Source organism: Poeciliopsis prolifica, unplaced genomic scaffold (genome assembly GCF_027474105.1).
Source record: "Poeciliopsis prolifica strain line A6 unplaced genomic scaffold, Auburn_PproV2 SCAFFOLD023, whole genome shotgun sequence".
NCBI lineage: Eukaryota > Metazoa > Chordata > Actinopteri > Cyprinodontiformes > Poeciliidae > Poeciliopsis > Poeciliopsis prolifica.
The window spans coordinates 3422394-3449749 of record NW_026562398.1 but is presented as its reverse complement, the minus strand read 5'-3'; the positions used below and the strand labels follow the sequence as shown (position 1 = coordinate 3449749).

The 27356-nt window shown below is 37.2% G+C and overlaps 1 protein-coding gene across 4 annotated transcripts in view; it reads right to left on the bottom strand.

Annotated features, from left to right (window-relative positions):
• nup210 (nucleoporin 210) overlaps nucleotides 1-21327 on the bottom strand; it is a 31048-nt gene extending 9721 nt beyond the window's left edge. For 2 of the 4 annotated variants that reach the window (XM_055046413.1, XM_055046414.1), the window contains exons 1-33: nucleotides 20718-21327; nucleotides 19388-19527; nucleotides 18585-18716; nucleotides 17868-17964; nucleotides 17539-17689; nucleotides 16981-17113; nucleotides 16640-16798; nucleotides 16311-16379; nucleotides 16128-16234; nucleotides 15882-16022; nucleotides 15638-15775; nucleotides 15286-15441; nucleotides 14709-14907; nucleotides 13900-14045; nucleotides 12904-13122; nucleotides 12585-12758; nucleotides 12187-12379; nucleotides 11938-12065; nucleotides 10810-10914; nucleotides 9437-9538; nucleotides 9125-9253; nucleotides 8786-8913; nucleotides 8580-8715; nucleotides 8436-8498; nucleotides 7950-8129; nucleotides 7795-7875; nucleotides 7565-7696; nucleotides 5800-5958; nucleotides 5374-5465; nucleotides 5109-5283; nucleotides 3334-3509; nucleotides 1358-1578; nucleotides 969-1105 (exon numbers count right to left, since the gene is read on the bottom strand). In XM_055046413.1, the coding sequence (XP_054902388.1) occupies nucleotides 969-1105; nucleotides 1358-1578; nucleotides 3334-3509; nucleotides 5109-5283; nucleotides 5374-5465; nucleotides 5800-5958; nucleotides 7565-7696; nucleotides 7795-7875; nucleotides 7950-8129; nucleotides 8436-8498; nucleotides 8580-8715; nucleotides 8786-8913; nucleotides 9125-9253; nucleotides 9437-9538; nucleotides 10810-10914; nucleotides 11938-12065; nucleotides 12187-12379; nucleotides 12585-12758; nucleotides 12904-13122; nucleotides 13900-14045; nucleotides 14709-14907; nucleotides 15286-15441; nucleotides 15638-15775; nucleotides 15882-16022; nucleotides 16128-16234; nucleotides 16311-16379; nucleotides 16640-16798; nucleotides 16981-17113; nucleotides 17539-17689; nucleotides 17868-17964; nucleotides 18585-18716; nucleotides 19388-19527; nucleotides 20718-20869 (4650 nt within the window). In that variant the 5' untranslated portion in view covers nucleotides 20870-21327. The remainder of the gene's footprint in view (nucleotides 1-968; nucleotides 1106-1357; nucleotides 1579-3333; nucleotides 3510-5108; nucleotides 5284-5373; nucleotides 5466-5799; nucleotides 5959-7564; nucleotides 7697-7794; nucleotides 7876-7949; nucleotides 8130-8435; nucleotides 8499-8579; nucleotides 8716-8785; nucleotides 8914-9124; nucleotides 9254-9436; nucleotides 9539-10809; nucleotides 10915-11937; nucleotides 12066-12186; nucleotides 12380-12584; nucleotides 12759-12903; nucleotides 13123-13899; nucleotides 14046-14708; nucleotides 14908-15285; nucleotides 15442-15637; nucleotides 15776-15881; nucleotides 16023-16127; nucleotides 16235-16310; nucleotides 16380-16639; nucleotides 16799-16980; nucleotides 17114-17538; nucleotides 17690-17867; nucleotides 17965-18584; nucleotides 18717-19387; nucleotides 19528-20717) is intronic. The other 2 variants (XM_055046416.1, XM_055046417.1) reach the window with 1 other exon arrangement.
• Between the last annotated feature and the right edge of the window lie 6029 nt (nucleotides 21328-27356).

The window sequence follows — 27356 nt, the reverse complement described above, 5'->3', positions numbered from 1 at the left end:
AATGATTAAGTACAAAGGTATGAAATAGTTAATTGAGGGGTGCAAAAACAAGTAGGTTGAAACACAATGGCAAAAAATGTGGGTATATGCTGACAAACAGGCATATTGTATCCCTTTTCTCTTTTACTGGATGTAAAATGTAGGTGTGGGTGATGTGAAAATAAAATTTTATCACAAAATATTGTGCCATTATTGTGGCAATAAAAATGATAAAAATGCATTACTTTTTTTTTGGTAACTGTACAGCTGTCACTGCAGCCTCAGCTCCACAAACACAAATGCTGATCCTTATAAAAAGTTATTTTCAAAGAGACTTTTTCAGGACACCAGTGACAAAGCGTGATTCTTATCACTAAGCTACGAATACAACTGCATTTGATCATATTTTTGAACACATTGACGTTGAGTCATGTTCTCGTAGAACCGACAAATAAACCCAGAAAATACTGACAGCATTTTGAACCCTCACATATCATTCATTTCAATTTGTCGATATGATAACCAAAAATTCTTATATTTTTTACAACGAGCAATACCAGCTCAACCACCTCTTGCGTTTCTAACATTGACAGAAACTGTTCAGTTGAGTCTCATGAGCTTTTTAAGAAAATCTCAACACAATGTATCACCATGTCTCATTCTGCTAATGTATTTGTTTTTATTAATTTCCATTTGTTTTAAATTGCTGGTTCTATTGAATTCACGGGAAAATTAAATGTAAAGGTTGAAAACTAAGACACAGCAAATTATTGTTGTCTTCACAATTACTCTTGTCCAGTATGAGTTAAGAAAATATATATATATTTTTTGCTTTAATAGATGAAGAATAAACTTTATTGGTCTTAAAACCTGTGCATTATTTTTTAAAACTATATTATTGTGTGATGATTCATGAATCTCCAAAGGAAAGCTAGAGTTGTGCAATTTGCTCAAATCTGCCTTAATGAAAGATAAAACACATAATTTACCTCTCTGTAGGTTTTCAAAACACCAGATATCTCGTAGAACACAGTCACTATGCCAGAGTCTCTGGCTACAGCTGCTCCGCTTTTAGGGTCCACCTGGAGAACACCGTCTGCAGAGGAACTCCATGTGCCAGGAGCTCCTGAAAAGATAATAAAATAATCTGTTGCACATATCAGGTATTAAATAACAATTCTATACATTATGGGATATGCACAAAATATTAAGTTATGTAGCTGGAAAAAAAAAAACTGGTGAAGAAAAAAGATGTGGGGAAAACTGCAAACACAACAGAAAAAAAAGTGTGCAATATAAATCTATACTGACAGAGTTAATAAATGTTATGTTGGTACATTTTATACAAATGTCTTGGAGAAATTTATGGTACACTTACCATCTGGGTTTGTTAACTTGGCTTGGAAGCAGACCACATCACCCACAATGAGTTTATTGGTTTCATCCATATGGATAGCATGATCAACAGGAAGTGGAACGTAGTCCGCCATGCCCATGTTTTCATTATCCCACAGTGCCAGAAGTGTGAGACCCACATTGACTGTTCTCACTGTCACTGAGTGGTTAGTGGGGCCGACTCCAAGCTGGACCAGATCATCCCTGAGAGAAAGCACAGAGCCACAATGATAGGCACTCAGCAAGAAGAACATGAATTTGTTGTAAAAAGCATGCAACTCCATATATTTCCAGCTATTTGTTATTATTTTGATCTGGAAAGTCTCATTTCTCAAAAAGGCAAACGTGTTTAAACCTCATATACTGAAACCTATTAGTTCTTCCTAATAGTTATTTTAGGATGTGGGTGTAACCTATTAGGTTACTCATTGTGGGTGATGTGGTCTGCTTCCAAAAACACAGTTTTAAAGTCTAAAATTATCTCATGGACTGGAAAACAATGTAGCAGTGTAACAACGTATCAATTTACTGAGCAGGATGGTGAGGGAGTCACCTCCGTGAAAGAGCAGCAACTCTACTCTGTGTTCACTGCCTCTATTAATTTAGGTTCGTTCCTCAGGAGAAAATCTGAGGTGAGGTTACTAGTCGAGTTTGAAAAATTAATGTCAACTCCTCAAGGAGGCGGCTGAAACACTCTGAGGTGACCTTAGCAAGTATTATCAGACTGAACATATAAGAGACTAAAGTGTAAGAGTATCTACTCAGAAGAAAAATAATTGAAGTGTAAATGACCAGCTGTTCTGTAAAGCTGCTTTTTTCTTCAGTGTGCCGTCTAATTTAGCTCAGAAACAGTTTGAAACAGTTTTTCTTCACATGAATAATCAATTAGTAGATATGTACTGCAGGGCCAGATTTGGTCAATTTTTAGCTTGATTGTGGAAATCTTAGTTTTCCACAACAAATAGCATTTGACATGTAGGCAGAAACATGGAGACCAGAGCAACACAATGAACTTCCTTTTAAAATTCTTTAATAAAGGCCAGATTTGTAGAACAAACAGCTAATAGCTGTGCTGTCAATAGATTATCCACCTGAACTGCGGCTCTCTGCAACTTCTCCTGAGCTTCCATGGGTCTTTAGGCTGCTTTTATAATTAATGCTCTACTCATCTGTCATGTTAAGTAAGTTCTGGATCGAACCTCTGAGGTCTTTGCACCACAGGCATACAGGAAATTTAAATATACAAATGCAAGTGGGCGATTTATTAATCAGGGGATTTCTAAAGGCAATTCACTGCACTTGATTTCATCCAACAGTATTTAAATATTTGTAATTTTATCCTACTTTGTGTTGGTCATTAAAACAAAACAAAAAAAAAAAAAAAAAAAAACACAATAATATGCAGTTTGTGATTGCAACATGACAAAATATGACAGAGACCAAGAGGTATATGTACTCCAAAAGACAAGCACTGCCGACTCCTCATTAAAACATTGTAGTTGGCATCGAGTCGGTGTAAAAAGCTGCATGCCTTAAGGTCACAGAGCATTTAACAATATTTTGTCCCATCCTGTTTTGCAAGTGGGCAGGATTACAGGATGGGGATTCTGTAGTATGCGTTCCCCTACACACTACAAGTAATACTGCTCCCTCCTGTGTTCTGTACTGGTCATAGACTACTTTCATGATCCACATGAAAGCAGTGCATGTCCTTTACGATATTAAAAGCAGAATAATGTTCATCTCAGAAAGCAGAATGAAAAAAAAAAGACAACATTGGAAAGCCAATTTCTAAAAAAGGACTTGATTTATGTGTCCAGCAGAAGAAGGAAAGTTAAATGTGTCAACCTTTAAACTGTCATTTGGATCATTTTTCTCTGGCTTCAAGATTAATGGGATGATTTTTCAAACTCTGTCAAAAAGTTTTACTTTGGGATGTCAAGATAAGAGATGACTGACCTGCTTGTAGAAAATGTAAGCTGGGAGTTTGAGCTGTGCATGGCCTCTCCAGTGCTAGCATGAAAGTGGACAGTGAAAGTGAGCAGGATTCCCAAAGGAAAGGCGTTCAGGCCTTCTCTCGTGAGGGTGTTCAGCACTGGACTGGCACTGAAGCGGACATAGGACACAGGAACCACCTGAGGAATCAAGTAAGAGGTGTTGCAATCAGTCGGAGCTGTCAGCTGTCACTTCAAAAGCTTGGGAACAAAAAGAGGAGCCACATAGACAAGAGGCTCATATTTCTCAGCAGTGTGAATGTTTCATTTTTTTTTTATTCTTGTTCAACAGTTTTTAGCATTATTCAACAAGATTATCTGAAACTATTCTGCACAGATTTAGTGTTAAATAAAAAGTCAAAAAAGTATCTGCAAGTTAAATACAGAAAATACAAAGAAAATATTTTTTACCTACTTATTTAAAAAACATAATAGAGCTACCCTTACATTTTAACATCTACAAGGTCACTTAAAAAGTCATTGATTTTGCCAAAACAACCTTTATCCAAAGCACTTACCATCCTGAATCTGACACAGATGAATTTCTTCACCACGAAAGGCTACTCTCAAAAGAAATATCTGAATGCCTGTAAATATCTGTATTAATTCTCAGAACCTCTTGAATTAAAATTTAATTTTTGCTAATTTAGAAGTTGGGAATATTTTACTTGATTAATTGAGTATAAAGTAGCAACTGCTGGCATAAGATCATATTCAATATAAATGATAAATTATTTGCATTCCTGGCCGTTTATTTACAGAAAGTGGAGTGGGAAAAAAATAAATTAAATAAAATTTTTATTATCGGCTAACGAGCACCAAGTGGACACATGATTCAGCCATATGTGCATCTGACTGGTTGATCAGCCCCTCTTAACAACTTCTTCCCAGGAAGTTGTTGGTTTCTGGAGGAGCTCTCCTTTTGGACACACATGCAAGTGGGAAAGTTTTACCCAAATGGGATCAAGATTTCAGATTCTATCATTTTTAGTTGGGTTGTTTGCTTTGCTGTGTTAGCGAGCATCATTATGCAAGAAGGTACTGTAGATTTTATATTATTAATTTTTCATTTTTATGTCACAGTATTTAAATTATTTGTTAATGTTCTATATTATCAAAATAGCCATAACATTGATGGCTCCATGATGAAGCTTCCCTGCCTCATGGAGATGATGGTTCTCCCATATGCTTATTGCTTATAACTTGGCAATAAGCAAGTTGCCTCTGGCAATAAGCAATTAATTAATTAATTGCATGATTAATTAAAATGGGCTCCATAACTTCTGTTCTATTTATTAAGATGTTTTGAATGACAATTTTATTTTTGGAGACATCATAATCACACACAACTTGGCTTAAGTTGTGTGATTTTTATAAATTTGTTAACTTTCGTTTTTGTTCATTGTGTTATATTTTCAACACAAATATAACAATATTTATTATGACACAGTTTTGAGCTGGAAATTTTAAAAATCACACTTCCATTATAATGCCATTACTTCAAAATGGCTTCAAAAGAACAATATTATCAACTCAATAGATTCTGGGACAATATTTATTTTGGGTTTTTTTATTTCTAAAAAAATGTTTTATTTTAAATCAAAATTTATCAATTTAAGCCTTTAAAACCTTGTTGAACTGTTGGCAGGGAGTTCGATGGATTTCAAAATTACTCTCCAAAGGCTAGAGGTTACAAAAGCAAAAATCCTAAAATCATTTCGTTCAACTGACTGAGCTGACCTTCACAGTGAGGATGAGAGTTTGATTGACACCAAAAATCTCCTGTGAGGTGACCAGTAGAGAACACATCCCGGTGAGAGAACCAGATGAGAGGAGGCCCTTATTGTCAACTTGAGCAACAACAAGCTGGTCAGGGCAATCCAGCATCCGGTAGGAGAGCACACCCACACCATCCCTGTTAGACAAAGGAAAAAAACAACCACATCATGTTTCATGTTTATAAATAATGACTAAATACACTGTACAACAAGAACAGATAACTCACCTGTTAGTTTGGAGCTTGAGGACAGAGTTTGGAGCCATCAGGATCTCCTCAGCTTCTACTTGAGGATGAAGCACGTGTAGTTTGTCATAGACCTTGATTAAAGAAGAGCGTTAAAACTCAACTTATTAGATGACCTTTGATGTTTCCGCACAAGTGACATGTCATGGTTTATTACAGCCGGAAGCCAGGTGCATTCAGCTTCAACTAATCTGCAGTGTTATCTCTTCAAAGATCCTTCAAACCTCTGCATTTTCAATATTCTGCTGTCACAAAGAAAGCTTTCAACATTATAAAGCAGCAGGGAGCATAGTGGCGACGAGCAGAGAGGTGCATAAAACAGGTTTAAATTATTTATAATACTGGTGCTGAGATGAAAGATGAACAGTTCTTACACAAGATTACCCCCCGTATGTGTCGCTACCATACCTGGATCTGGATCTCATCTCTGAGCTCCAGAACATTTCCCTCTAGCTGCTGAGCATTTGGGTCAGAAACTCTGAGAACCACCTTCAGTCCGGTCCGGCCTCTTGTTCTTCCTGACACTGTCATGCCAAAATTATGCTCTGGCTGAAGTTCAACATTAGCCTGAAGAAGACAGAGATCATCAGAAGAATGGCAAAAATAGCAGCAAATCTAATAAAAAAGACAACAGCGATGAGAAAAGAGAAGCAAGACGGAGGCTATTAATGAGGAAGCGGTTGAGCAGAGCGGGACGGGGTTCTAGAAACTCCACCATAACAGAGAGACAACATTATCTTAATTTAATCAGAAAAAAGGATCAAAGAGAAGACAGAGCCTAAAATAGATATGGTTCAACAACAGAAACATGTGACAAGAACAGATCAAAGTTAAGTGGCGCATTTCCTCAGCTTATAATAGGACAAAAGCTACATAATATATTTAGCACTCCGAATTTAGTATTTAAATAAAATTAAACGTTTAAAGATTTAGTCCTGTTGGCTAAAAGACAACAATGGGATGATGAGCATTAAACTGGGGTCAGAAATGGCTACAAATGTTCCTAATATGGGTTTTTATTAATGGATTTGAATCTCTCTCAGGGTATAACAATTAAACATACAACTCTGAGCATGAGAATTTTCTCCAGTTTAGTTCAAATTTTGACACCTAGGCTCAATCATATACACAAGTCACCATTAGTATTTGGAAAATATCCCTTAGCAAATTGCAGAGAACCTACAAACGTCTTGCACCCAAAAAGCTGCTGTGTACCAAACTAAACTAACAGGGCTGTACTGGATGTTTCTGGTATAAATACATATACAATTAAGAGTTCAATTCTCAGTCCAAATCATTCCAGAAACTTCTAGTTCATGGCAAGTTTTCTTTTTTTTTATCACTTATGTTGTATGTTGTTTAATCATTCAACCCTGGCAAGAAAACACTTCAAACAAAATAATTAATTAATGTCAATGAGTGCATATTTTATATTCAACACTAGTAATAGTAGATAAAATAAGCAATATAAGAAAGAATAGAAATGTGAAGATTCATTTTACATGTTGGAAAAAGTGCATAAAGTGCAACTTTATTCAATCCCCCCAGTCATCCATAACATAAACTTAAAAGCAGGGTTTCCCCAGCGTATTATGAGCCGGGCAGGCTACCAGGCTTTACTTGCCCCCCAACAAATACCTAATTTGTTTATTAGGTATTTTTATACACCACTAACAGCGATAGCAAAGACGGGTTAAAGAGTCTCTTTGGTGAAATGATTGGAAGTACAAAGGCACCATATTGCGGTCAGTATATGAACAGATAGGAAGACTAGCTTCCATGATCACTCACTCTTCACCCATCTGCATGCCAACAACTTCAGCAAATGAAGTCACAAAAAAACAATCAAAAAATGTTTGACGCTTTCATTAGGATGAAGCAATTGAAGTACAAATAATTTATCATTTTAACAGTTTTGTATTTGTCTTTTTTTTAAGGCTTTAGAGTATTGTTGTTAATCATGTCTTCTGATAATACATAATTACTTTGTCATATTTTTAAGTTTCCTGTCAACTTTAAACATTTTTTAACTCAAAAACACAGTATGGTCCAGAATAAATACCAAAGAGCCCCTACTACCAAGCTTTGCAAGTTTTCTGGGGGAGATCACTGAACAATTATTTTCTTTAAACAAGATCTGAACCAGCATTTTTTGATAAAAATAATCAAATACCTCAGTGTGCCTGGAGTGGACATCCAGAATGTCTCTCTTCGTGGTAGACCAAGAAAAAGTGAGACGAGGTAATACGCTGCCAAAGGAGAAGGGCGTCTGGCTATTTGTCAGCCCCATCACATATACTGGCATCTACACACACACACACACATATTTTACAACAAAGAACATCAGAAAGTTGTAAAGAGTACTTAAAGTAAGAACTAAATATAAAACAAAAATAATCATACCTGCGCTCCAGTCTTTATTCTTGTAACTGGTGCTCTGATTCGAATAGCTGACAAAATAACAACTTCAACCTCCACTTGATCCTACAGTCAAAGGACAATTAGATTTAAAGCTGAAGGCAAGAAATCCATACACAGCTGAATCCACTGCCATTTACCTGAGATATGACCACAAGCTTCCCAGTTTCTGCATCAACAGCTTGGACCAATCCTGTCACTGTAACATTCCCTACAGAGACTCCCCTAACGTGGCCCACACCATTAACAGAAGCTATTTCCTCATCAGAAATGGAAAACAGGATGTTGGATTGAGGTTGAGGACCACCCTCAGATGTGATCTGTCAATGGCAACAAGAGTGAAAAGAAAATGAATAGCTCATTTGGAGTAATCAGGACCAGGCCTGTTGAAACATAAATGTTTAAAATTCCAGCTTTAGAGATGCAAAACATCCTGCAATGCAGAAGTAAGATTTTCAGCACCGAGAAGGCCACATAGTAAACATAATTTTTTTTAATTGTTGATGAAGTAAAAAAACCCAATTAGTGACATCAAGGTAAAGATTAGTCATTCTGAAAGATAAATGACAAGACAAACTCGCTTTGCAAGATGAACCGGTGCCATATTTCCATTTTACCGCACCTACCTGCATCATTGCTCCAATTAACAGGGTCATTTTCCTGGGAATAAGCTTGAAAGGCGGAAACACCTATAAAAAGCAGTGAAATATTACTTATTTTAACAACATCCTTTGGAACAAAAATATAAACCTGCTTTCTGAAAATTATACCTCAATTTGCTGTGGTGCTGAGGCTATTTTTCTCCCGTTTTTATCCACAACAACAGCTGACAGGGTGGTCTGACCGATGGACAGCCCTTTCACCCGGAACACTGCCGTGTCACTTTCTGTCAGCTCTGCTAAAGGACTGCAGGGAGAGTTATAGAAATGTAGCCATTGCTAATTGTTTCATATAAATAACGTTTCTAATTACTTACGTCAGAGAAACTATTACAGAGGCTGCCTTGAGTTTCAATTTCATGGATTGGAAATAGCTGGCTGAGAAGGGCTTCCTGTTATCATCCAACACTCTGACATAAGCTTTAACAAATTTGCCAATCTGCACCTGTAATCAAGATTAATTACAATCACAAGGAGGGACAAAATACTGGTGCAAACGATCCGTGTATAGTTTAGGACAAGGTGACATGGAGACCATTAAACCATATTTAATCTCCACACATCAGTGGTTTGCTTCATGGTACTCATGGTAATAATAATAAAGATAATGTGGTGTAGCAGGGCTTTGATGCTAAAATGGTAAGAGTTCAACTGACCTTGTCAACTACTCTGACATTAACCTCCAGGATGTCAGAAACATGAACTATTGATTTGGCAGGAGCTGGAAAAGCCAGACAAAGATCATGAACCATCACAGAAACTGTCCCTGTACGGACTGGAGAAACCTGGCAGAGATGAGAAAATAGTTAATGCAGAGAAACATCAAATGTAAAAATAAACTAAAGCATTGCAGGCAAATGTACAGTTAACTTTCACATTATATGCAGGAAAGTAATACTAATTGCTACCAGTTTTGTATTGTCTGGCTTCAGACAACTTGCCATGAACACAGTACGGATGTTCCTTACCCGAGCTTCGCTTTGCGCCTCTTGGAGCACGACATCCACAATCCCCTTCACGCTGGTGTTCAGAAAAAAGTGCCCTGAACCTTCTTGCATAGTCAGATCCAACTGCAGGACAAAACACAGAACACAGTTCTTATGTCACTTACAGACCAGCCTGTAAGTGACATAAACAAGGATTCCTGCAGAGACTCACATTTTACAAATCCTTTTACTGACCATGAGTTATCCCACTCAGTTATCCCACTCACCTATATAAGAATACTCTTAAATATGGCAGTTTTTAATTTTCTGATGAGCAAAAATGACAAGTTTCTACTGGGTCATTTTTGATTATTACTTTTATTTAAATTAATTCTAAATAAGCCAGAATGAAAAATACTGGATTTCTGTTTATTTAATTTGGAAAAATAAAATATTTCTAATGATAAAATTATCTAATTTATGGATATTTTTTTTCTGTTTTTTTTTTCTTATCCTCGAATCCAAACCAAGTAGTGATAGCAAATTGGAAACAAAAGACTAAAGTTTCCAACAATAATAATAGATAATAATAGTCACAAAATCTAACACTAATTTTCTACGTCTTAACATTTTGGATTTAATGTTTACTTAAAAACTACATTTACTTTGTTGCAATTAGAATATAATAAGAAAAGCTTGTGATACAAAACTTTAATTGCAATGACATTTTGTTCCTTCTGCTGGAGGGTCATTCCTGTTAAAAAGCTAAACGTTCCACTCTACCATCGCCACATGCTTGCTATGATCTAATTAGCAGGGCTTTGCTGCAGACATAACACGTAATCTGTCCTGTATTACACATAGGATCTTGCTGCACTAAGTGCAATTGAATCTAATTCATCTATGATTGAATTGAACAGATACAAATTTGATTCTGTGTATTTCTGTAAAGTTGGAATTAAATGAACCAGTTTTCCTAATAATGTGCTTCAAGACAACATTTATTAATAACTGCTAAGTAGAATAAATAACTGTATTCAATTGAGCATGCCACGCTGTTAACCTTAATGTATTTGATATTAGCTGCACCTTGTGAGTTCAGTGGATGCAAAGAAAACAATGTTTGAATAACTAAAACATAATTGTACCTACAGTGACTAAAATTTTACTGATGAATCCAGATCAATTTCCTAAATAGCTATAGGCTAATAACTTCATACTGAACACAGCAGTCACTGTTGAAATGAGCACAACCTAAAGTTTTAAATCAATGTAATGAGTGGCCCAGATACATCCCTAACTTACAAGTGAACATTTCATACAATCCAGTGCGACTGTCTGTGCTCAGTGCAGAAAAAGCACAGATGACAGAAAAAAGCAATGCAAATAAACAGCAGTGATAATTTTGCTCTTACCTGCACATCTGGGTGGTTATAAATAGTCACTTTCTCAGGAAAAACCTTCACATCTTCAACCAACAGAAGCTCCAGTGTGGCAGAGACAGGTGTCAAAGGTTCATACTGTCCAGGAAAGCAAAGTGTTTTCAACCTTTAGAATCTGACTTTTATTCACAAAAGCAAGTCGTTTGCATATTGTTAATGCTTGCACATAGTGATGGAAATAATAAACACACCAACTTAGTAGTAGCCTTTAGAATACTGCTGCTTTGTGTTACTGAATGACAAACCGACCCTTCAGCAGTGTGAAGGTCAAGTCCTGTTACGCCTTTGAAGTAATTGTGCTTCTGCCAATTAACTCCCATGCATGTGTATTAGGATCAAGTGTGATGAATTCACAATTTTCCACAGAGACAGGACGGTGTATGTTACATTTGCAGCAACATCACTCTAGTCACTGCAAATTCTTAAATATGATGGCTTTTTTTAGCCATCACATTTAAGAATCAACCAACTATTTGGGAATGAAATATCAATGCTGAGTGTCGCCATCCAGCCAGGAAATTGCTACATTTAATCAAAGTAGGTCATGCTATCAGTTTCAATTTTAGTTTCAAGCATCCAGACTACATATGGACATAATAGGTTTATGTGATTTTATTTGGGTCATTCCTATCAATAGTTTTCTTACAATTCTGCTAATTCTGTAGCAGTGGTGCATATGTGCAATATTCATGGTATGCACATACTGTGGCACTGTACCAAAAAAATCTGTGCCACCCTGATTTATCTGGTGATTTAATTGGGAATTGCCTGGCCATTGTCTTCCTATACAATTCCACTCAATTCTCATCTCTCTTCAATGCTCTATCTGGGCTTTCTTCCATTGAACACAATTTCTCCAGCTGAAAAAGAGAAGTTGTAAACGATATCATATATTTTGTGTGCCCTTATAGAACTGATAGTTGCTTACACCGCAATTTCAAAAACAGAAGTTTATTTTGGTCCTGAATGTCTCAAAGAGCAAAGCAGCAAATGTGAGTGAGATTAAGTTATGTTTCTTTCAAATTAACACTCACACCAACATGTTACTCAAATTCTTTGCAACTATTGTTACAATCTTATAAAAAGGTTTTTGAATACAACCTGAAAGTACGTTTTTCTTACAGGACTGGGAACTGCAGCAACTTGTAGATGTTGAACTTGGTATCCAACAGCTGTCACAGTAATGGCAGCATTTCCTGTCTGTTGATGGACAAGAACTGTCTGACGTCCTAACCACAAAAAATGAACAAGATTAAAAGCTATCACTTAAATTTCCTTTAAAAATGGACCTTATAAGGCATTTTTAAATTGGGACAATCATACACCACTTAATAAAAAAGAAAAAGTTACCATGTAGTTTCATCTGTTTTTTGCTGTCTTCAAACAGTTGAAGGTCCATTGGCATAGTGGGCTCAATACTAGCCAGGGACCCCTTTGATGACTCCCACAAAATGTCTAAAGAGCTAAAGTTGTCAAATTTCCTTCCTTGCTGATCAAAAGCTGCCAAGTCCAACACCGGGTTCCGATAATTTGAAACAGGCACCTGACAAATGAGCGCAAAAAAACACCCAAAAAGTTAGAACAAATTTCACAGATTTAGTTTTGAAAATGCAACATAAATCATTTGCATTTTAACAGTTTGTCACAATGACCTATTGTTCTATGTAAACAACCTGTAAAAATATATATATATTTTTTTTTTTTTAAATTAAACTTAGCATGCCAAACCATTTTTAAATCTCACACACCACTTGTTTATTCTGCTGCATCAGAGGGCAGGCCAAGTCCAGCTGTGGACTAGTATAAACTGGAACCAGTGTGAGCCGTGATGGAAGTGCACAAACAAACTTGACCACTGCTGGCTCCACAGCTGGAAATGGATTGGTCACAGTGGCCTTGTTTCCCACCGTGATCTCCAACACCTAAAGAATGAGAGGGTGACAGTTAGGATGACAAAAATAATATGGCTAAAGAACAAAAAAATTGTCTAATTTTGTTTAAAGTTTAGGCTACTTTAGTGCCAGAAAGTAGTGAATCTGGGACGACAATGATTTCCATCACCCTTACCTGTTCTCCCAGCACCCTGCAGGTTGCTCTAAGCCAGTGACGATTACAGTTCTGACAGGAAGGACTAATCAGATCGAGGCTCACGCTGCTCTCATCCTCAGCTCGTGAAGAACAGAAAAACTTTGAGGGCTCTAAAACCCAAGGACGTGGACCTCCTTCAAACAACATGTCTTTGGAAGATCCAAGTGTGACTACAGCCACCGACACAGGGTCAACCGCCTGAAAGATGACAAGATTTCATCAGTAAGTTCTGAAATGAAAAGAAAAAAAAAAAGCCTTACAATGAAGTTAGATTATTGGGGTGCGCGAATGGACAACCTTTCAAGATAAGAGTGAAAATCCAAGAAAAAGGTCTTTAACTTTACAAAAAAATAACAAAGAAAGTGTATAATGTATATTGCAGATCATTTTACTGTGAAAAGGAACTTGGATGGAAAACTGAAAACCTGAAAAACATCACAAGAAGAAAATGGGTCGATATTTAGCTACCACGGCAAAAAATAAACACAGCAAAATGGCAAAAAATATCTGAAATATCTGAAGGATGACACACTATTAACAAAAAAATCTCTTGTAGGACCTAAGGGATTCAAATATGTTAATGGTTCAAACTTTAGTGATGCACACATAAAAACCAGAGATAATTCTATAGATATTGTGAAGCAATTTATTCCCACTTTTTCAAATAATAGTTCTTTAAAATATTAAATCATACAGCAACAATTTACTATTTTTGCTTTAATTGAGTTTACATTTTACTAAACAACAATTTTGCAAATTTGGAAAGAATAAAATCTGAAAGGATTCAGGAATTTATTTTAAGTTTTCTTAGACATGAAATATTTTTTTTACTTGTTTATGAAGACAATATGTGGAAATCTCAGGCTGGCATATTACAGATTTTAATCAATCCATAATATGTACAGATTGATTAAAATGCCATGGTCAAAGTTCATAATTAGCAAATTCCTGAAAGGATGAGATTAAAAGACTCACTCTGAGAGGGAGGTAGGCAGCAACAGTGATCTTGGCACTGAGATGCACATTGCCATGAGTGTAGCTGACAGTAAGCACCGTGTAGCCAGGAGTCAGGGCCTTGGCTTGCACTCCACTGCAGTGCTTCTGGCCAGGAGCCAGCCTCCCTGAGGAAGAACCAAACGCAGAGGGACAAGCCAAAAGATGAGATCATTTAAAATGGCAACTTTAAATAGGAAAAAGACAATTGTTCTTCTGTAGTTGTTTCTCATTTAAACGCGACATGAATATCTGCAGCTCACTTTGCTGCTGGCAGCTTCTAGGAATGTTGTTTTGCAACTTTAAAAAACTAGATGGATGCCATTTAAAAGATGCCACACTTAGGATGGACTATTTATAGAGTTAAAATAGCATAGGGAAAGCTGTAGTGTATTGTCTTTTTGTGGAAAATCCAAGAGTTTGCAAACATTTCATTATGAACATTTAATGACTTAATTCAGTTCAGACAGAAATAAAACAAAGCAGCATCAATTACAATTGGCTGGTTGAAGGAGGAAAGAAAAAAAAAAGAAAATCTGACAATGCAATCAGTGCATCTTAACTTGGGACACAGCATAAATTTACAAAATGTGCAAAAGCATGATGAGTCAAAAGTAAAGACACTCAATCATGTAAGATAAAATAGTATCTCTTTCTCAACACCAACTCTATTTGTTCTAAAAGGCTCTTTAAATGTGCTCCTCTTACAGTCTTCACTTTTACACTTCACATGAAGATCTGGCACAAACTCCTCCGTTATTGTCTGACCTAGTCAAATCACAGACACTCACCTTCTAACAGTTCAAACACTCCTTGGTTGTCCTCCTCGACCAGCAGTTCAAAGTGGGAGCAGTCACTCAACATAACTCGCTCCATCTCCAACTCCTCCAGCAACCCAAAGATCCGGAGGGGCAGTTCCAGATCTTGGCCCAGGCGGGCTTCTACTGGACATGGAGCGAAGTCCATGGCAACAGGCTCAACAACATATACCTACGCAGGACAAATGATAGGAAGATTAATAACAGTAAATGTTTAACTGTAATGTCCACATTTTATTAACACGTGAACTTTTCCATTTTGTTTGTCAAGTTACGATGGCAACATCGGAGTATTTTAGCATAATTTTGTGTGATGGAGCAAAGTAAAGTGTAATAGTGAAGCAGAGAGGCTTTTTGGCTGGATCATTTTCAAAATGTTTAACAAGTTTGATATGAATTTGCAGCCAGCCCTCCAGAATGACACATTTTGTTTCTGAAAGCTTTGATATGAAGAACTGCATGACCAACAGATAAAAAAGTAATAAAAATCCAAATATTAGCCTACCTTTGTGCCACAGTAATATTGAAATGAGTGTCATTATCAACCAACCTTCATTTGTCCGAAGTGATGTGGGTTACGTAGATCACGAGCATAAATTACAGTGACGCCAATGTCACTGACTGTGGTCATTACTCCTTTCACAGTCACTGTGGCCACATCTGTATTTGATGAAGTCCAGCTGAAATTTCCACTTCCACCAGTTGCCTGGAGTGAGTAACAGAGAATACCTCATCAGATGCAAACACACAAAATTCCCTAATTTGATCTCACTCTAAGTCATGATGCCAAGAAAAAAAAAAACTTTTATTTTCCTTTTAAATTTGAATAAGTGGGTTTTAATATTGAACCCTTTATTAGCTGCAAAGCCCTGCCATCAGCATTGCTGAAAGAGAATAATTACCTTTATTGTGTACTGATATGCTCCAACTTTTGGTTGCCATGGAAACGTGAGAATACTGGGAGTGAGGACTATAGGGTTATAAATTTCCACATCCTGCTCATTGTGCACCGGGTTGACGAGTGCATGGACTTTTCTATTCTGAAGCAGAACAGTGGACACGGGAAATGATCAGATTCAGCAACATGAAGAGGAAGAACAGTGAGGAAGGTTAAAAACAAGAACGCAATGGTCCAAAATAACTCACTTCGTCTTCAACAGCTGTTAGGGTAGCATCAATAAGAGTAAGACCGTCTTTGAGAGGTCTGACATGATGATATGATCCATTCACAGAAGACTCTAGGACCTCAAAATACTCTTTAGGAAAAACAGTGCTTATACGGATATTCTGCAACATCAAAATAAATTGTTAAACTTATAAAACTGCTATATTTGTTTGATTTTTATTTATTTATTTTTTTTCAAATATGGAATCTCACCGATCTGCACTTACGTCAGAGAGGTAAATTTTGTTCCCAGACTTATCAAACACTTCAATAAGAACGTTGTACACTCTGCCTGTTTCAAGAACCCAGCTTTCTCCAGGAAGAATTTTAAAACCTAAATACAGAAAAAAAAGGTCAGCTAAAACTTTCAACAAGGAAATTAAAATATGTGTCAAAGCAGAAAGACAGACCGAGGTAGGCTGGCTCAACAACGTAGAGCGTGCTGTTGGGGAGGCGAGACACTCCTTGCATTCGAAGGCCTTTTTGGAAGCCATTAAAGAAAACTTCCTCAGGTAGACATGAATGAGAGCTTCAGCTATGAAATGTACAATTATAACTGAATGATAGAAAATTAGAGATGTATCGATCACACTATTCCTAGTCAATATCAATCATATTTGCTTTAAAACCCAGTCTCTTGCGATTGATTGGTGTGCATCTTGATAAAAAATGTCTCATTTAACCACTGGCTCTGAGATGTTACACCTTCAGCTGCTGGTGCATTTCATCAGAAGGATACTCTTGTGATCCAGCACCACATTGATGTGTCCCATTTGAACTCCTGTAACTTTGGAGGTACTCTGATCAAGAGAGGCCACAGTGACACCTGTGTCTCCATTGGCATCAACCACACTGTTTCTAAGGTGTAGTTCATACTGATCACAAGGCATTGTGAGCTCTGAAGAAACACAAAAACAGACCAAGATAGTGAATTTCAAGCAGCATGACATCAGTCTTCACTTCAAATTCTTTCAGCTTCAATTTCACTTGAACAACAAATCCATTTTTAGATGGATCCAACACCAGGAACTGTACAACATCATGAGTTTAAAGATAAAACTATCAGCTAAATATTCACACCTGTGATAGTGCCTTGTCTTATCTTAAGGACTCTGTATCTGATGGAAGTTCCTGCGATTAAGTAGACGTCGTGTGCAGGGCTCAGCAGGATGTTCTCTAAAATCAGCAGTCTCACTTCAGCAGCACCCACATCCTGTGGCACAGATACCATGGTGACAGAACAACAAAGCTTTAGCTTCCCGCTTCAATAAACGAATACAAGTTTCAGAAGTGTCCAAAAGAATAAGAAAAAAAAATCAAATGCAAATCAAATCACATGATTTTTTTTATATATATAAAATGTAGAAATAACACAATTTAAAAGCTTTGTCAGCTTAACTAAAACAACAGCTCAAATGATCAGAAAAGGCTGAAGAGCTCCTTTGGTCTTCACTATAGCATTGCATCATAGAACAAGCTGGTATTTGAGTTAGTTAAAGACAAAAGAGTTCATGAATGCACCAATAAAAGAAATCCTGGCAAATTACAATCTTTGAATGGTGCATGTCTAGTGAGAAACCCCATATGTTATTAGCAAGAGAAACAATTTCTCTGCAAAGCTATGAATAAAGCTATTACCTTATACAGAGATTCTTGTATTTTGGCCTTTAACTTAGCATGTCCTGTTTTCAGTCCCGACACCAGAATGATGTCGCCTTGTTTGCCCACTCGCTCCATTTCAGATATGTATCCAGGGGGAGTGTATGTGGACTCTGAGAATTTAAGCACCCTAAAGGTAACAAAGACAAAAAGCAATAAGCAATAAAGCCTCAGCACTGTAATTAAAAAGCAAAAGGTAATAACAAAAACAGCATAACCATTCTAAAAATTGCTTTTGGGGACATTTGGTGGTCTGTATAACAGATTTTTAGAGCGGATGAGAAAAGTATTAACAAAAGAGAGATTACCGTAACGAATTGTAGGAGTCTGTGAATCCATTCACATCTACATCTTTCACTAAGGTCCAGTCAAACACCAAACCAGCAAGGGTAGAGAAGGTATTTCCTACAAAATGGAAAGAAAAAAAAAACTTTATACTGCAGCCTCATTAAAAAATAAAACAAGAGGTATGCAAAAACTGATCAGGAATTGAGAATATATACAAACAAGTTTTCAACCGCACTGCTGGGCCAGAGGTGCCTTCACTTTAGTTGATAATAAATAAAAAATTGTTTTGTCCGATACAAAACTGGCAGTGATTTAATTAAGCAGCTCATTGCAATCATTTGCAATCTGCTCTGTTTGAAGAGTCTGAAATTGACTCTTACGCCAAAGCAAACAGAGCACCACACCCTGCAGCCATCATCAGCAAGTATCAGGCTCCAGCCACAGCTCATTAAACGAAGTGGGGCTGTCCTAAATGGAACAAGTCACACAGAACAAACAGCTACTTCACAGTGGCAGCCTTTATGAGAAGAAAGAGCTGCCTGCAGCCAGCCCCCTCTGAAGAGATCTCAAAGCAACGAATGAACAGCGTGATGACAGATCCTTATTATTGGAAAGCTGAGTTATTACAACATCTATTTTTTTGGGTCACACCTGCTCTAGGCAGGGTATTTACTTATTTAGAACCCCATTAGCCTTTAATTAGACAGCTGATCTACTGCAATAAGTCAGTGTACCACCTTCTGAATCCAGTGCATGAATTCTGAGCGCCAGAGGAGAGTCTTCAAGATGCAGCTCTCTAGTGGTGGAGACGATCTGGATCTCACTGATGATGTCAACGATGGCGTCGCAGCGGAGCACCTGTCCAGAGACTGCCAATGGATGAGTAAAAAAAAGGGTTATAAATGAAGCATAGTTAATGACAAATATATGCAAATGATTAGCAGGAAGTGACTGCTCTGTGGCTTCCTATAGTTGTTGGCAGGATTCTGGGTGCTTATCACTGTATTCAAATGATGTGGCTATTTGGTACAGCTATGGGGGTTTCATGGGAGAGATAAAATGTGTAAATATGATACAGATGGGTAATTTTATCCCACATTCAGACTTAGTTACTTTGATTTGTTGCTCACAGGGTGTGTGGCAGCAGATGGTATTACAGCAGCACAGGAGGAAGAATAACAAACAAGGAAAAAAAAAATCTAATTCCTATTTAGTTGACTGAGTTCAACCTCTTTAATGCAAAAGACTGGGTACCACGCACAACTCAATGTTCAATAAACATTCAAATTACAACTACATGTGACTTTCTGATAAACAACAACAAGAGAAACATTTACTTGAACTACAAAACAGCTGCAGAGTTACTGGAAAAAAAGTTCATTAGGTTGAGGATATATTCTCAAAATGCAGCTATCGATATTAGAGGAAAAGGCTTTCAACATTTACTTTAACAACTTGGCAGTGTTAATGGCACCCAAAGGGGATCTGAACTTTGCTTTCCTTCACACATTGTGATTTTAAATGTCATTGTTGTACTGACCAACATCTTCAGCAAAAATGATGCTGGTCAGTCTGGTGGGCTGGGTGGACAGAGCCTGCAGGACAGCCTTCCGAGAGCAGCCTCTGTCAACATCCTCTTCCACAGGCTGGATGCTTGCAACCTCAGGTCTGGTGGAAGACCTGGACAACAAATGCCATAAAAAAAACTGACTATACAGGTAACTGAATGTCACACAATTTCAATTTATAGCAACCGTATAATGTTCCCTATTCCTGGTGAATGAGTAGTCAGCTGTTTTGCTAAGATGTCAAAAACAAAAAAATAAATCCAAATTGGATTCATTATTTTTCCAGGAAGTGTGCAGGAATCTAATATGGGAGCCAAGTGGTCATTTGCCATGAGGATTGTGATGAGAAGTTAATGATTATGTCTGATATTGCATAGCAAGATCCTGTGATATTAATTCCCATTGCTTACATGATTTTGATGTAAACATCTCACAGTGTTAACATATTTTAAATTACTTACTATTACTATGAATTTATCTTATCTGTCAGCCTTAACAACAACCTCCAAAGTTGAAGGGTGTCACAGTTAAAAACAAGGTGATTGGTTTGCAGTTATACTGACAAATAATAACAGAAATGTCTGACATAAAGAACTGTAGTATAAGAAAGATAAAATTATTACATGCATGATAAAATATCTGCTTATGTTTTTAACATGTCAAATGAATTCAAAGTTTCTGTTCATTTCTACATTTAATTGTTTCATTATATGCACATTTAGAAATATGTATATAATTTACTACAAGTACACATTACAATTGTGTTTTGAACTATCACAAACATTTATTTGACAAATTATTCACGTGCTGAACTATGGCATTTCTGGCCCTCAATACAATGAATGAATGACAACATTTAAGACATAAATAAATATATTTTTTCATCTACAGCATGACAAAAAAAATCTAGGTTTTTTTTACGTTTTATGACTTTTATAGTTCCTCCTAAAAGTTTCTGAAATGACCCAGAAAACGTTATCTGTCCATTTTTAGTTGAAATACTATCAACAATTACTATAAGATTATATTTAGAAAAGAGAAACCAGCGACTTAAAAAAAAAAAAACACAAGTCACATTTGACCCCGAGTGAAAACTGACAGGAGGGGACTTAATTCTGGGTTTAAAAAAAAAAAAGATGCAATACTATCATATTAAAACAATCTTTTGAGATTCAGTAGGGCTGAACTCTTATAGCAAACCACTGTACTGTATATGGGAGTCCATGTGACTTGACTTGCTAGGTAATACGAGACCTCCATGCCCCACAAAGTGGGCCCGGGTCAAGCCTAAGTTTCACTCACCATCTGTAGCAGCCTTCAGTCGTTTCCAGTGTGTAGTTAATTTTTGTACTTCTCGCAAGTGGTAGCAAAACTTTGGGAATATTTAATTTCGACGAACCGTAGACCCGAGTGACGGTTATAAAAAGTAACACTAAAAATTTTACCAGACTCATTTCCGACTCCGGAGATTTATTATGAGCCAAGGGAAGGGGTCGAATGAATGGGCTATAGAGTCTATTCACGAGCTTAACTTTCTTTGTCTCATTAAGTTCAATATTGTAAACGGTAGGGTTGATATCGGAGCAGTAAAATAGACGTTTCTGTGAGTTAGCATAGCCAGCAGTTTAGCTAATGCTCAACTCAAACGCACGCCGTCTTCCTGTCCTGTTTCACTTTGACACTTTAGTTACCACACATGATGATGATAAAGATAACAGTGGCAAACTCCTCTGGCGCTGGTATTTGGCTCCGTTGTTGTCTTTATACTCCAAAATAAGTCAGAAATCAAGCGACTATAATTTGAAAATCGCTACAGCAGAATAACGCAACCGGATAACAAACAAAAGCGTAAAATCTGCGTGTTTTGTACAATACCCGCCATTAGCAATAATTGGACTTCCAGTGAGCATGCCGGGAGAGAGGTGACGTCACTACAGGAGAGGGCGGGTACAACATTTCTTAAAGGTACAGTTAGAAAAAGATTAGTTTTAGAAACAGAAAAAGCGCAATCGTGTATTTCATGTGTAATATGAATGCACACACACTCTCTCTCTCTCACACACACACCTACAATACAATAGTTTTGTTGCTGTTGTTGTTGTGGGTAACAACAACAGAGCTAAGCTGATGTGAAAATGAGCATTTCATGGTTAACTTCATAGTAGGGGGCTGCAGTGGCTCCAGTGGTATAGCAGGTGGTCGTGGCCCTGGGAGCTTCTGATTCAAATTCCTGTCTTTCGCAGGAATAAATGGGGTTTGCGTTATGAGGGCATCTGGCATTAAACATCTACCAAGTGTGTGTGCACACAGCTGTGGGGATGGAAAGACAGCTGCTATGGTAACTCCGTGGAGGGAGGAGACCAATAACAACATAGTGCTAAATTGCTTTGTTTGAGAATTGACAGTTAACATCTGATGATTTTAATGTTCTTCAAGTTAAGAAACCATATTTTTTGTTGCAATCCCAAGCATCCGCAGAAAAAGGGCTTCTACTGTGTGCATTATTTATTAACATTTGTGGTGTGCGTAACATTTACCAAGCTCAAACATAATAAGCAGCAGAGCTAATTATTTTATCTTTAAATGGTTATTCTTCAGCACCCATAAAGTTGAGCATCTAGAAATTGCAGATAATTTGAATTGTTTGAGCTGCATAAAAGACATTCAGGCAAAAGTGTTTGGCAACCGTGTGTAAATCCAACACGACACCAATAAAAGGAAGCCTATTTGATGGATCCATACTTTTCATGACTCTGGATAGTTGAATTTTTCATTCTTGATATTCTGCTTCATGCGGCAAGACAAACTATTTTGCACAAAAATCAATCTTAAGCTTATAAAGCTTATTTATTTATTCAAGATGAAACTGCTAAGGCACTATTCACCCTCCCCCATACCCTGCAAGGATAAGCACATGTAGACAAAAATTGTCAGATGGATCAAGCTGAATTAAACTGAAATAATTTAAAGCAAATTGAACTGATTAAAACAGGACTTAGTTAAATTTATTCTGCTTTTAAATAGCAGAATAAGTAATAAGCCAAGTGAATTATTATTTTCTTACAAAAAAGTCCAAACTGATTATCGTAGTGTAGATAATCTTGTTTACTTATGTAAATAAGAAAACTCATGTACTCTTATCTTAATTTGTGTTGTTAGTCAATATGTGTTGTCCTGCCTTCAGTTCATCAAAGATACTAAAAGAGTAAGCTGTATTCCTGTATTGCTACATTTATAGTGTTCATATTTCTAAATGTATGAACACTAACAGGGCAGTATTATATATCGTCATAGTTTATAGCACAATCAAGTAACTATGTTACCTTCAGTTATAAAAGTGCTCTATCAAACATAGCTAAAATAAAATTTGACCTGTTGTTTTAGTACAGTATAAAATGTTAGATATTCAGTCATTCAATTCATTTTCTGCGGCTAATAGATTTTTACCTTGGGTCACATTTCAGCAGTCTCACTGTGAGGGGTAGAATGCACCATGGGAAGGTTGCCAGTTCATTACATAACGTTCAAAAATAAATGTGCCTCTAAATCAGGCTTAAGAACTGAACAGGATAGACATCAAGATCATTTGGGAGCCACTTGTTCCTGCGTTTATCTTCTTGATTCGTTCTTATCTGACAGTTCTGATCTCTGGCCATCAGTGAAGCACATGTAACATGCAGCTTTTCACCCATAGGTGTCACTCACAGCCACCTATATCATAAAATCTGCAGCAGGAGGAAGGTCACTTTCATGGCACCAGTTCCATTCAAATAAAATAGGATTTGATAAAGGAACATTGGCTTCCAAAAAGAAAGCCTTCATAAAACAAGCTCAGTGTTGAACAATCCAAAATCATATTTCCCCTCAGTATGCCCTGGGAGCCTCCTCTGGCATTACAATTGGTTCTAACAGAAAACATAAATTTCTGACACAGTTCTAATTAAATTGGCAGCATTATTTCTTATCTACCCTCTTATCTGCTTTGAAGTTTCACAGCAGTGCTCCTCCCGGATTCAGCCTTTCTTTACACACAGAGAGGCACAACTTGATTAGCAACTTGTTCTGAAGTGCTTTTCCATAATGCTGTTTTATGCCAAAGGTGACATATTGTTTGATCGGAGAATGTTATCAATAAAAGCCCATCACCGATTGGTGTTCCGTTCCAATTGGCTGACTTAAATAACAGTCGTGTCGATGCCCCTACAGCAATCTAAGCATGATGTAGTTTGTGCTCTATTCACACATCATAAAAATCTTTTCAAGCAGTTTTAGGAATTGGATGTGTCATAAGAATGATTCTTGGTACTGAAACCAGAGAAGAAAATTCTGCTTTCATTTATTTTCACTGCCCAAGTCTGTGCAGACTTCAGCCCTGCATTAATTTTCACCTTTGTACCCTTTCCACAAGCAGCTAACATGCAATTGAAGCAAGAAGTGGATGATGTAATGTCTGTTAACATGAAAAACAATGTCTGAATGTTTGACTCTAAAGCTGGGACATTAAGGCTCAGTTGTAGAAAATGCGTGACAAAACATGTTCCAAGGAAAATGACTGGAACATGTCATTATCCAAGATTTTGAGATTTTGGATAGATTTCTATGGGATTCCTACCAGGTCTGGGCAATTTAAAAGAGGAAGTTCTCAAATGATTGAGTAATATTTTCTTGGAATTATCAGTTCTTTCAGATTTAGGGGAGGAAGGGGACTCATTGTTGAATATTTCTAAAGTATTATTTGTCAGTGGCTGACCTTTTAGTTTCACTTTGTTCTTTTGTGTTAGAATTTCAACCAAAAGGAAGCTGTTAGACATTTTTTGGGCTTTCTCTAATGCTCCAGGCAACCATATGTGGCACAAATATTTTCCTGCATCCTGAGTCACTGCATCTGCTTTGGTATCCTGTCTTGTGTCTCCTCATCTGGCATGCATCAGCAGTCACATTCTTCCTGCAGGACAGTTTTTCTGGCCACCATATTCTCCCCGTTCCAGACAAGTGCAGAAGGCCTCTGCGCTTACTTCACCATTTACACAATTGCAATGTGTTCAGCTGTGGCTCTGCTTTCAGCAGTAATGTAATAATCTTAAGAAGGGTCACTAATTCAAATAGTTTGGAAAGTACCCAGCTTAAACATTCTCTGGGTGTGAGGCACAGGAAAAAATTGCTGTAAGTAGGCATAATAAGAGGTGCTACTATCCCGTGAAATCTGTATTTGCCTGTGGGAGCTATTATGTGTGTTCTCAGAAATATGAAAGAGGGCATGAAAGTGAGACTTGCTCAAATTATTACGTTTGTGCAACTCTTTGATAAGATATCCAAAGGGCCCCATCCTCTATTTCCTCTACTGGGTGAGGTTTTTATGAAAAACACTGAAAGGAGAGGATTTCCTTATGAAAGTTTTCCCCAAAAAGTAAAACCTTTTTTTTTTCCTTATGGATGAACATGGTGCATAAAAAGCAGAGTGAAAAAGGTCAAGTCATGCAAGGCTTGCTTATCATACTGTGGTGAAAAAGTATGCCCTCTTTGTAGAGTTTTTTTTGACAATGTGTCAGATCATTAAACTAATTTAGCTAAAGAATGAGTACATGCATTCTGCAGTTTTTTGTTTTGCTAAACCTGACTTCAGTTTCACTTCCCACAGGTGTTATCAAGTCAGAGGACTCCAGTGCTTTACACAACATTCACTCTTTAACACACACTGATGGCGTCAGCTATATTGTAGCCACAGAAAGTTTGTAAGAAGCCCCATTTACAGTTTGCACACCAAAATTGAACATTCTAGCCTACATGCAGATGGAGGAAAACTAATATTGCATATCAACTTGAAGACACCATCCTCATTGTAAGACACCGTGGTGGTAGCATCATGCTGTGGCAATGCTTTTCTTTAAGAAGAAAGTTGGCTAGAGTTGATAGAAAGGGACAGCTAAATACAAGGTAATTAAAAATAAAAACTTAATGGACACTACAAAATATTTGGAACTTCTGGAGGTTCTCCTTCTGGGATCTGGCTGTAGATCTACAGTTTCATTCAAAGGTTATTGCTGTATCACAATGACTCAACCAATTTTCAGACCTAAAGCACACCTTAACATACTTCATTGAATGTGTATCTCAGTAATGGAGCAGAATTTTGTAAATAGTAGTCAAAGCAGTGTTGGGTGGCCTCTGCCAGCACACTTTTACATTCACCAAACCCCTGAAAAGTCTTTACAAGGTGCAGGTGGGGAGTCGCTTTCACCGCATTACATTTGGGTCTTAATTTCCCTTGGTGCAGTCTCCCGTGGTGCTTTGGTATTCCGTCTCTCTTGGTTTCTTTTAAAAACTTCCTCCCTCTCTTCACCTCCCTTGTGTTATATGGACCCACAGCGGTGCAATGAAGGGAAAATACTTCTCCATTTAGAAGGTTTACAACATTTTGTTGGCAATCAGTCACATGTGAGGTTCGTTCCTTGAAAACATTGATGAAAAAAAGACATCTGGCTGATGGTGTTGTAAGTACTTATTGCAGGGATTCTGGAATAAATCTTAAACTTTATTTTTATGATTAGATTAAGGATGTTTCCTGGCGCTGTGCAGTCCTGGATGAGTCACTCTTGTCTTACAGTGGAGCACATCACACATTACTTTGGTAAAAAAAAACAAAATCCAATCCACCTGTTTAAACAAAGAAAGAGGAGCAGAACGTTGTATTACACAGTGGACAGATAACATAAATGGCTCCTGCATTAGAAGACCCATGTAAACAATGATGTCACATTCATAGGAATCACTTTTATTGAAACCTTGTTGAACATTACAATATAACATTGCCTAAAGAGCTGCTGAAATAGACAGACTTAACTTTGTTTCAAGAAAAAATAATAAACATACAGTATTAGATTTTGTATGTAATGAAACACAGACATTAAGTGTAATTAGAAGATAGGGGAGAAGTCAGTGGGTTTTAGCTGTTATAATTGGTGCAAGGCACTATTCAAATGTGCTTGAATGACAAATTACAAGAGTTTTAGGTGCAATTAGCTCTGCCTCATCAGTGTGTGTCAATGTGGATTATCTCACACACTAAGAGTCCTTACAGCACTGGGTACTTGTAGTCCCAGAAGTGTCATTAGGGTCAACTAGTGTGGGGTGGAGAGGAAGACTCACCATTTGGTCCCTGCCTCCAACCACAAGGACAGCCTCACGTGTTCTGAATTGTGATTTATTTCCATGTAGATACTGATGACAGAGTGGAATTTAGATTAGAAACATGCTGTTGTTGAAAAGGCACACGGGGTAATTAATTTCTGAAGCGATCACTGCCAAGACATTCCAGGGTGTTTCAACAGATTAATAATGGCAGGTGGTCATGCAAAATGTATGTTATGCAATCAATGTCATAACTTACATGACAGCAATATGAGCATTTCTTAAATTCTCTCCAGGAATAAATGACCCATCTATCTGTCTATTTATGAATGAATGAATATTTGTGTAAATTGGCTACATACTGGACATAGTGAAGTGCAAGGAACATAGCAGATGAGGGATAAAATTGTGGAGCTGTTGCACTGGACACAGCATTTAGGCACACATGAAGAAAACCAATAATAGGGGCATTGACTCATCTCTGTCATTGATCATCCAAGGGAGACCCCTCAGACAAAGAGGCCACTGGCCCCATATGTTACTCTTTGAGACTTTCTGATTATTCTGTTCAGCCAGGGAAGAAGAGCTTTGTCATCATATGTTCTCACAAGTGGCTCAATGACCCTTTAAGATCAAGTCAGAAGAAAGATCACAGACAGCAGGCTTCATTTATCAGTGTAGCTTTATGGCATCTGGAGACGAAACCAGAGTCTTAAACTGATTGGGCAGCTTTTACGGGCAATGAAAACCTGCCTTAAAAGCTCTATCATAGTCATTTTACTAATTGTTGAGATGTTTTCTTTAACATCTATA